This window comes from Macadamia integrifolia, chromosome 13, assembly GCF_013358625.1.
Source record: "Macadamia integrifolia cultivar HAES 741 chromosome 13, SCU_Mint_v3, whole genome shotgun sequence".
Taxonomy (NCBI): Eukaryota; Viridiplantae; Streptophyta; class Magnoliopsida; order Proteales; family Proteaceae; genus Macadamia; species Macadamia integrifolia.
In genome coordinates this window covers 24,012,545-24,023,990 of record NC_056569.1, presented here as the reverse complement: position 1 = coordinate 24,023,990, position 11,446 = coordinate 24,012,545, and the positions used below count along the sequence as shown (strand labels likewise).

At 37.0% G+C, this 11,446-nt stretch overlaps 1 protein-coding gene across 12 annotated transcripts in view; it reads left to right on the top strand.

Annotated features, from left to right (window-relative positions):
- Nucleotides 1–11,446, top strand: part of LOC122059494 (zinc finger BED domain-containing protein RICESLEEPER 2-like) — a 36,779-nt gene that overhangs the window by 17,197 nt on the left and 8,136 nt on the right. For 3 of the 12 annotated variants that reach the window (XM_042622284.1, XM_042622283.1, XM_042622289.1), the window contains 4 exons: nt 2,526–2,668; nt 2,762–3,083; nt 3,207–3,351; nt 3,457–3,736. In XM_042622284.1, coding sequence (XP_042478218.1) covers nt 2,526–2,668; nt 2,762–3,083; nt 3,207–3,343 — 602 coding nt within the window. In that variant the 3' untranslated portion in view covers nt 3,344–3,351; nt 3,457–3,736. Of the gene's footprint in view, nt 1–6; nt 2,669–2,761; nt 3,084–3,206; nt 3,366–3,456; nt 3,737–8,628; nt 8,667–8,766; nt 8,857–8,926; nt 9,015–10,725; nt 10,789–10,860; nt 10,923–11,049; nt 11,119–11,205; nt 11,346–11,446 lie in introns of those variants that run through there. The other 9 variants (XM_042622285.1, XM_042622286.1, XM_042622290.1 and 6 more) reach the window with 8 other exon arrangements.

The following is an 11,446-nucleotide window of genomic DNA, read 5'->3' as shown; positions in this document are numbered from 1 at the left end:
CCCCCCCCCCAAAATAAATAATAATAAAAAAAGGAAAAATAATGCCCAGAGGCCGGAGCCAACAAGTTAGCATTCTCTCGCTAAAAAATTAATGACAATAATAAGACTATAAGAGACTGAGTTCCTGTTTGGTTGTGTAGTGTATGCTATCGCCTTCTATGTCTATCTTTCTCCTCCCAAAATAGGGGGCATATATGTCATTTCACAAGAGGGAGGAGAGAGATCCGTAGAGGGAGATGCAACTCATTCCACTCAAGGCCTGATGAATCCATTACCTGAAATTTTATTTATGCTTTTCTTTGTTCATGACAAGAATCCATGCTATGCTTTATGAGCTCCATTATTGTTTCTTCTTGATGAATTTATCACATAAATTCCATACCGTGTTTATGTTCATGAAAATAAAATCCGTACATCACTTCCTAATTCACTTTTGATGGATCAATGTTTTCGGTTGATCTTCCCTTTGTTGGTTTCTCATTTGTTTGTTGTGAGTTTGAGAGTCTAATATTTGTAGATGCTATGTGGGCTAGTATCGATTTTGAATAGATATTTGGTTGCATTTTAAAATATGGTTCTCTTTTATTTTCATTTAATTCCCTCAAGGAGCATCCCCTTTGAGGAATATAATGATGTCATCATGTACTTGTTGGGATTAATATTGAGTTACTAACCGTTTCTTTGACATTATTTGCTCCACTTGATGTGTATGAAATTTTATTTACTGATAATTCATGTAGAAAGCATGTTTCACTGATTACATAATAATAGGCATTTCGATTGTAAATATATCCATGCCTTAGATTATGATATCTATTGCCTAAATGAGTTGAAACGATGCAAGACCTTAAATTAGTGGGGATTTATTTTTTACTGAATAAATGTTAAGTCTTATTAACATGAATTTGAACAATATTGTTTTTATTTTGAGGAAGATTCAATTTATATTTATTATTTTGCATTCTATTGTTGTTTTATTCAGTTGAATTGCATAATGTCAAATCAAAAAGATCAAGAAGTTCAGATGTCTGTTAATGAAGTAAACAGAGGGAATGGTTTTAGTCCGTCTAGTTCAAGAACTGCATTTGATCATAATACTGGGCCAGTTGTTTCATCTGCTACAGTCAATACTTTACCAAGAAATAGGAAAAAAACTTCCATAGTTTGAAAAGAGTTTATTAATATCCCTAAAGACAAAAATCCCGATGGAAGATAGAGAGAAAAATGCAAGGCTTGTGGGAATATATATCTGGCTGACTCATCTATCAATGGCACTGGTAGTTTGAGGAGACATCTTAAGTCTTGCCTCAAGCGTAAAAATAATGATGTTGCTCAAATGTTATTGGGTGGAGGTGATGGGAATGTGGCACTGAAAACTAAGAGGATTGACGCAGATGTAGTTCGAGATATGATTACCACACTTATTGTCAGACATGAGTTACCCTTGGTATTCGTCGAGTATGAAGAGTTTAGGGCTTTGATTTCTTATCTTTACCCACAATTTAGTCCTATTAGTAGGAATACCCAAATGGCTGATATTTTGAAGTTGCATACTAGAGAAAGCAAGAGGATAAAGGATTTTTTGAGTTCCTTCAATGGTAGAATGTCATTGACTACTGATTTGTGGACTTCTGTAACCACTGACTCCTATATTTCTCTCACTTGTCATTATATTGACACATAATGGGTACTACATAAAAAATTATTGAAATTTTGCATCATGCCACCCCCACACACAGGAGCTAATATATGTGAAATTGCTTCAAATATGTTGTTGGATTGGGGCATAGAGAAGAAATTGTTCTCTATTACATTAGATAATGCCGGTGCTAACCTTTGTTTTATTGAGCACTTGAAAAAAAGTTTGGTATTAAAGAAGGCATTGTTGTGTAGTGGTGAGTTTTTTCACAACAGATGTTGTGCTCATATATTGAACCTAATTGTACAAGATGGTTTGAAGTGCATTGATGAATCTGTACATTTTGTTCGATCGAGTGTAGCATATGTGAAGGCATCTCAAGCAAGGAAAGTAAAGTTTCTTGAATGCTGCAAACAATTGGATATACCAAGTCAGAAAGGGTTGCATGGGGATGTTTCCACAAGGTGGAACTCGACTTATCACATGCTTGATTCTGCCATTGTCTATCAGACTGCATTTCAACAACTAGAGTTGGTGGATAAAAATTTTAAAGTGTGTCCAAGCAATGAGGATTGGAAAAAGATTGAACACTTATGTTCCTTTTTGAAGCATTTTAATGACATTACTGAATTATTGTCTGGGTCAAAGTACCCAACAGCAAATTTGTATTTTCATAATGTATGGAAAATACATTTGTCTTTGTTGAAAATGATAAATCAGGGAGAAGACTATGTGAAAAAGATGGCACAAGAAATGAAAAAGAAGTTTGATAAGTATTGGGACTCATATAGCATCATTTTAGCTATTGCTGTTGTATTTGATCCTCGTTACAAGCTAATCTTTGTTAGGTATGCTTTTGATAAGATATACAGTTTGGATTCAACAGCAATGGAAAAGTTTAATCTTGTGAAATCGACCTTAGCACGACTCTTTGAAGAGTACCGGTGCATGGAGATAACTGAGGAAGAGAGGGGATTTCAATCACATGCTATTGAGGACAATACAGTTGGAGATGTTTTAGATTGGGAGGTATAAATCATTATGTTTTTTTTTTTGGTTGTTTAAAACATATATTTTAATTCAATATATTACATTATTCATTTTGATTATTTTGTTTTGTAGGAGCTATCTATGTATGAGAGTTCTACTACTACTGTAATACAAGATAAATCCGAATTAGATTTATATCTAGAAGAGCCAAGGATTAAAGATCCGATCAAGCATTATGATGTATTGGCCTTTTGGAAGTCACAAGGATCAAAGTATCGTGATCTTTCTCGGATGGCACGGGATGTGTTGACTATTCCGGTATCAACTGTTGCTTCTGAATCAGCTTTTAGTGCTAGAGGTAGAGTTATTGACAAATACAGAAGTAAGTTATTGCCTACAAATGCTGAAGCGTTGATTTGCCTTCGAGATTGGATGTTCGGAGTAGACTTTAGAGGTAATTTCAAACTATGTAAATATACATTTTTCATCCGTTAAACAAATGTTGCTTCGTCGCATTTTTTTTGTTATAATCTTGATATCTTACATGTCCTCTTCTTCATTTTGTACACTTTTAAAGCTGAACCGGTTGATGATGCCAGTGATTTGGCTAATGCTTTGGGGAATGTGTTGTCTTTGGATGTGAGTGGTGATACTAATATTACAGTAGAACCTACACAAAGATCTTCTAATGCCTCTACTGCAGCTAATGTTTAGTCTGTTAGGTGAAATTCCATGGGTAATATCATTCTTGTTCTTTGATTATGACATATTCGCTATCTTTTATCTTTACATTTACTAATGTTTATGTTTCATCTATTTTTTATTAGGTGGGATTGATGTTGAAGCACTCCAGATTGGACGAAATCAGGATAATTTTGAGTCATGTAACTAAATATTTAACTTTGGGGATGTTTGGATACGAATTTAAGATTTTTTGTGATATTTCTAAATATGTTAATTGTGGGATGTTTGGATAAGAATTTGGGACTTTTTATTATTCTAAATATTTTAATTATGAGATACTTGGACAAGGATTTAGTACTTTTTATGATTCTAAATATTTTAATTGTGGGATGCTTGGACAGGATAAGGATTTAGGATTTTTTATGATGTTTGTAAATAATTTAATTATGAGGATGTTGGATCAATGCTTTGGATTTTTTTTGATGTTTTTAAATATGTGACTTGGAAGAGAGTAGATTCCTCTAAATATGTTAATTGTGGGATGCTTGGATAAGGATTTAGGACTTTTTATGATTCGAAATATTTTAATTATGAGATGTTTGGACAAGGATTTAGGACTTTTTATGATTCTAAATATTTTAATTATGAGATGTTTGGACAAGGATTTAGGACTTTTTATGATTCTAAATATTTTAATTGTGGGATGCTTGGACAGGATAAGGATTTAGGATTTTTTATGATGTTTCTAAATAGTTTAATTATGAGGATGTTGGATCAATGCTTTGGATTTTTTGTGATGTTTTTAAATATGTGACTTGGAAGAGAGTAGATTCATCTCTATTTAAAGAAGTAATAGTGTAATACAATTAAACTCAACAATTAAACTCAACAATTAAAGAAGGCCCGTTTAAAAACCGGTTACGCCCGTTTAACATTAAACATGTCTGTGGCTCGGTTAAGGCCTAACTAAAACCCGATTAAGACTTGATTTTAATGGCTCGATTATAGCCCGAGACCGACCGACCGAATATAAAGTGTACCATGCCCTCACTAACTAAGCCCGATTAGTTAAATGGGCGGACACGGTGCAACCTTTAAAAGTCTTCAAGCCCGATTAAGCCCGACCGAAATAGGACCGGCCCGATCGATTGACACCCCTATTCCAAAGTATATCTCCATAACTCCAACTTAGTGTTGATCCCTGCTTTAGCCTTATCCACTAAAACGATGTCATCAGTGAAGAGCATACACTAGGGTACCTCGTCCAGAATGCTTTGGGATAGCTCAACCAATAAGCGCAAATAAATAGAGGCTTAAGGCCGATTCTTGATGTAGGCCAATTGTAATTGGGAATTCCTTGCCTTGGCCTCTCACAGATCTCACGCTAGTCACCACATCCTCATACATGTCTGTAATTATCTCTACATATGTACTTGACACCTCTTTCTTTACTAGTATATGTTAGATTAGATCTCTAAGAACTGTCATATGCTTTTTCTAGGTAAATAAATGCCATGTGGAGATCTTTCTTGTAGGCTCTATAACTTTCCATGAGCCTCCTCAATAGGTGGATACCCTCTGCCTTTGTCGTGGATCTACCTGGCATAAACCTAAATTGGTTCTTCGAGATTTTAGTTTCTCTTCTTAAGTGGGCTTCAATAACCTTCTCCCATAGTTTCATAGTGTGACTCATTAGTTTTATGCTTCTCTAGTTGTTGCTGCTTTGAATATCCCTTTTATTTTTGTAGACCGGGATTACAATGCTTCTCCTACACTCATATGGCATCTTCCTTGTGTTCATAATCATGTTAAACAACTTGGTTAGCCAAACAACCCCGCAAGCTCCTAAGGATTTCCACATTTCAATTGGGATCTCATCTAGGCCTGGAGTCTTGCATGCTTTCATCTTTCTCAAGGCTTTATTAACTTTTCCACTCTAATATTTTGTACATATCCATGTTGTATGGAGTCTTGATGGGTGGAGCAATCTCCTGGTCAATCCTACTCGAGGTATTCATTTAGTAGGGCACTAATATATGCATCACCTTCACAATTTCCTCATCCCTTACCAACACTATTCCATCATCACCTTTGATACACCTTACCTGGTCGAAATCCCTACTTTTTCTTTCTCGCAATTTTGCTATCTTATATATAGCTTTTCCCCATTTTGTATTCAGGTTACTATACAAATCCTCATATTTCTTTGTCTTAGCCATTCCCATGATCCTCTTAGCTTCATTTCGTTCATTAAAATACCTCTTATCCTCGAAGTTTTTAGTCCTTTTCCATGTCTTAAAACATACTTTCTTGGTTTTGATGGTTGTTTGCGCTTCTTCATCCCACCGCCATGTCTCTCTAGGGGCTTGGCGACTACCTTTCGCTTCCCCTAATACTTCTTTGCAACCCTCTGAATTTAAGTCATCATCTCATTCCACATCACATTGGCGCCTTCTTCAAAGTTCCAGTTTCCTTCCTTGGTCACTTTATCCGAAAAAGAAATAGGCACTCACCATTTAATCTCCACCACCTTATCTTAGGATACATGGGTTCATTCCTCCTACGCTTCTGTGCTCTGAGATACATATCCAACACCACCTGTCTTTGTTGGGTGGTTAAACTTTCTCCAGAGATAACCTTATAGTCCTTACATAACCTTTTGTCTGCTCTTCTTGGTAGAAAGTAATCTATTTGGCTGGCGGGATTCTCACTTTCGTAGGTAATAAAGTGCTCCTCTCTTTTTGTGAAGAAGGTATTCACAATGGGAAGATCATACACGACCACAAAGTCCAGGAGTGAGGTCCCCTCCTTGTTCCTCTCTCCAACGTCATAGCCTCCATGGACACCTTCATATCCTTTATGTTCCCTCCCAACATATCCATTCAAGTCACCTCCAATAATAATCACTTCATCTTGATTAAGACTCTGCATAAATCATCCATGTTGTCCCATAGTTGATGCTTAATATTTTCAACCTATCCTACTTGGGGTGCATAGGTGCAAACAATATTGACAATCTCTTTCTCCAACACCAATTTGATGGATATACTCTTATCTCCCGTTCTTTTGACATCCACTATATCATTCATTAAATCTTTATCCACTATAATGCACACTCCGCTTCCGTTACTTTGATCTCCCGCATATCACAGTTTGAAGTCATCCAAAGCCTTAGATTTATTACTTTTCCATCTAGTCTCTTGAATAAATGCAATGTTAATCTTCCTTCTCATAACATCAATCAATTCCAAGATCTTCCCGGATAAGGATCCAATGTTCCAAGATGCTAATCTAATTCTACGCTTTGGGTTGGAATCTTTCCTCTCATGTGCCCTTGACTACTTATCACCGCATCCACACACCGATGTGGTGCGTCGCTTATGGGGGACAACCTAGTAAAAGAAGGATGAAAAGACATAGCAGAAAGCAAAAAAGAGAGAAAAAAATGAAAGGATCCATGCAAAGGAGATTGGCTGGATATTATACAGTGCCGGCTGCCTACCTAATGCACCAATATAGGAAAGTAAATGTTAAATAGTATATAAGTTTAAAAAAAAAAAAAAAAAAGAAGAAAGAAATATAGGGGGAGGGGCACTTAGATCAATCAATGGTAAAAGACGAGAAAAGGATACGACGCATAAGCAAAGAGATACAATAAGGCTAAGAACATATACACGTCACACGTTCACACACAAAAAAAAAAATTATTCTGAAATCACTGTTGTCAGTCACGTCCAACAGCGATATGTGTACACAGTATGTAAGCACAGTGTGCAAGCAAATCAGTTAGTAACATGAACAAGATGTAGACATATACGACAAACTACACATATGGAGAGACGTGCAATGTTACACTACAACCAACATAGACAGCCAACCAGAAATCACATATACAATAATCAATCCCGAATAAGAAACTCATGCACGTCAAAGGGTAGCAAGAAAACAAAATATCTCGATGTAAACCAGCAAGATACAACCACATGCTTTGTAAAACTTAAGCCTGTATGCACTATAATAGCTAAGCAATTGAAAAAGAAATCCCTTACTAATCAGGGGCTTCAACCCCTATCACAACCAGTTAGTCTGGTCTAGAATTGAGATAGAGCAGTAATGTTAAACTTGCAGACTATAAAGGAGACCAGAGTAACCTAGAGAAGCTTGGATCCGACTAGGGCAATTATTGCGGCGGAGCTAGAGAGAGAGAGAGAGAGAGAGAGAGGGCTGGTGGGGGTCTTACAGGGTGAAATCTGGCAGCAGAATCATGAAATTGACAAATTGTAGGTTTTCTTTTTAATCGATTCCAGTTGCAGGGAAATCTGGTAGCAAAGGTTTCGTGAGATGGAGACACCATAATGGGATAGAGTAATCGACGAGAGGCTTAGCAAAGCGTGAAACAAAGTTGGGGGCTGGGAGGTTGAGAGAGAGGAAGAGGGAAAATCTGAGCAACAGATAGATATCAATGAGAGAGAGAGATTCAGGAGAGTCTTGCTACTTGGTGTGAGCGATAGTCGGGGTAAGAGAGATAATCGAGGGAAAATTGGGTGCTACGGGTAGAATCAGAGAGACAATCGGGAGAGGGCTTCGCTATATTGTGCGAGAGAGATTGAAGGAGGAGAGAGTGAATTGAGAGAGGGGTCAAGAGGAATCGATGAGAGGATTCGAGGTTGATGGAGGGGTATACTTACATGGTGTTAAGCCTTAGTTGTTGCCACTTGAGGGGTTGTGGGGTGTAGCACCGGAGAGCCGAGGGTTATAGAGATCCGTTAGAGCGAGACGATGTTCAGAACAAATTCACTTAGGCTGACCAAATCTCGCCTCTTCCTCTTTGGGGTCTCTGAAGCTTCTAAAGCTTGCCTCCTTGAGCTTAATGGCTCTCTTGTAATTTTATACATGTCAATAGATTTGAGAATGGTATGGCCCATGCTATTTCCAAGTGGGGGACTTCCTATCCTAGAGGTGGATCATGGGAGGCTTCTTGTCTAGAGGTTCTCATGAGCATTGTAATTCCCTTTTTGTCAAAGCATGACGAATAGATTATTCGTACCCAAAAAAAAAAAATCATCTGGCAACACAAGCACATAAGCATAAGTCTATAATTACAGTCTTATTCTCAATTTAGTTGATTTCAATTGAATGAAATAAGAATAGTGGGGTTGCAGGATATCACTTTTGTGGTTTTCTTGTTGAACACTATGGTCTTGACCTGGTGAATATTTTTGTTTCTCTCTTACCACTTTTATTTGTTTGTTTGAGTGGATTCTTATGAATTTTTTTTCTTAAGCTCGGTTATGTATTTTAATTAATTCACACAGGTTATGCTAGCACAGGGGTCTTTCGATGAAACAGAAAGGTAAAATATATATAGGTTCAGAAATTTTTAATGGGATTCTTTCTTCTTATATACATATTTGTTCTTTCTTCTTTAATTGTGTTTTTTTTGTTCATTACAGAGTAAAGGAACAGGTATTGTTGGGGCTTTCTCTACGCTACATCTTTGATCATGAGGATGCATACACCCTTGAGGATGGTGTTGAGTTCAGGTATCTCTATCCCTTTGGAATTTTTTATTTATTTATTACAGCATTTGCTAACATGTTTATGGTTTCCTAGTGAGATGAATCCCAAAGACATTTTCGAAGTGGTTGAATTTCAAGACATGGTTGAATTTTGGCGTGATGATATAAATGACCTGGATATGGTATGTGGAATATTTTTTTTCTTTTCAAAAGACTGTTTACATTTCCAGAATTGCAAGAATAGGAAAGAGACCAGCACTAGATAATTTCAATAATGTAAGAAAGACAAGTCAGATGGACTTAAAATTCTAGTTAAGTAGATTAATGGGTGTGGGGACAGACTTGTATAGTTTGAAAGAAATCTGATGGCCACTTTTAGCAGGTTACCAAAACCCGGGCATAAAATAGATACCGATAGCAGGGAATGTGAGAGCTGTCTTAGATTTGAATAAAGCAGCAACACGGGTCACAAGACGGCGGCCATAATGTAGGAGTAGATTACAAGTAACTAACTTCGTAGTTTATAACCCCAAACACAAAATAACCCCTCCAACAAGATACTCAATTATAAGAGAATAAAACCCAAAGAGAAGTTGCAGTAAATACCCAGCAGATACAGCAGTAAACAGAACCCCAAAACAGTAGCAGATCACACCCAGAAAACAGACCCAGAAGTAAGAGAGAGAAACCTGCGATTGGGGCTCAAGGAGAGAGGGGCGGCTGACTCAAAACAGCTCCAATGGGGCTGCAATTTAGATCGAAGGTAGCCCCTGTTGTGGCAATAAAAACCTAAAAAATTGAGCTGATTCTGTCTGCTGGTTGAAGAGATCCAAAGAATCTTGATTTTCTGACCTAGGAAAGAGAAACTGAAAGAATTCTTTATAGCTGCTGCTGGTCTTGATGTTTGCTGTTGTAACAGAGATCGAATGGTCCTCTTGGGGAACAGAACCAGCCCTTAAAAGGGCTTGCAGATCAGACCACTGAGTTGGGCAGTAGAGGAGATCGATTGGTTCCAAGAATAGGTGTTTCTTGATGATCGATCTTAGCATGAACAGGTTGGTCTTCTCTGAGTTCGATGGCTGCTGTGACAGTGAACAGAAACAGTGATTTAATTGCAGAAAATAATAAGAGAGATAAGAGAATGTGGGGGAGGAGTGGTTGTCTCGGCCAGGGCTTCTCACCCACAACTATCTCAGTTGTTCTAACACAATGACTGCAATTTTCTTTATTCAAATATGAAAACTAAGTGTGCATAAGCTTCTCTATATATAGAGGGCAGGACCTTCCTAATTACAGTCATACTAAGACTAGGAATAATAAACCTATGTGGAAAACAAATAGAGTCCTAAGACAATTGGACTGGACATACCACTTTAATAAAATCGATAGGCCCAATGGGCCTCTAATTAATTAAAAAAAAAAACTACTAAATATCCCCTAGCCGATGGGCCCGATGGGCCCAATGGGCCCTTATTTATACTTAATGACTTAGCCACCCAAGTGGACTATAAGTAGGGGTTTGGCTGGACCCTTCTTCCTCTCATATCGCCTTCCATAATGTGCATCTACATCTGGCCATGTGCAGGCTAAGGAGAAGTCATATTACAATTGGGACTCTAAAAAAATAAAAACTCTTTAGAACATCGAAACGATCCAGTTTTGGTTCTAATAGTAAATATTCCAGCATTTTAGAAACATTAAAATAAAAGAAATGATGACATATACCCCACAATTCTGATTTTCAGGATAACCAGAATCCTAAAACCACAGGTTTAGTTTGGATTTAGAAGCTGGTCCTTGTTAGACCAAAGTTGAATTGTAGGCCATTATTTTGGCATGGTCTTCCTCTTGTGCATATATTTGCTTATGATAATGCTAGTATTTAAATTGCAGGCATGGAAAGATAGAAACCATGGTGATTGTTTCCAAGATGATGTAATGAAGGCAATTATGAGGGTGAGTCTACATAGAAAATATGTAGGCAAATTTTTGTTATGAAAGAAAATCTTATGGTGTCTTATGATGCAGGTGATTTCATGTCACAGTACATATTGTTTATTTCCTCGTGCAGAGCTTGATCATGAGGAAAGGTGGTCTCGAATAATTTTTTTGAACCTGATATGAACTTATTTTTTTTTTAATTTTAATTTTTTTTTTATTGTTCTTTGATGATCGACACTCAACATTCTAATTGGTAATGTATTTGCGTTTTTGTAGTCTACTGTTTCATTTCCTTTTTGTATCAGCCTCAACCAGGCGCGTGATTAGCCTTTTTGTTATAGCAAAGTAGGTGTGGTATATTTTAAATTAATTTGTTTGCTTGTTTGTGTGGTAAAATTGATTAAATGAGTATGATTGTTTATGTTGCAACAGGCCTGTTTCACTTGATGTTGCAAAAAGATGCGCGAGGATGAGGGAGGCCGGTGAATCACCGGATGAGACTGTTATATGGCAGTTCGTCATCTTCAGCTGGGGATGCTTCTCCTAGTGGCCCTAGCTAAGCTAATAGCTTAGTATGTGTTCTTATACTCATCTCATCTCATCCTATCTATCACTACAATACTAATGTTTTAATAACTTGCTTCTTTAATTAAATTTCAAATACTCCCTCATG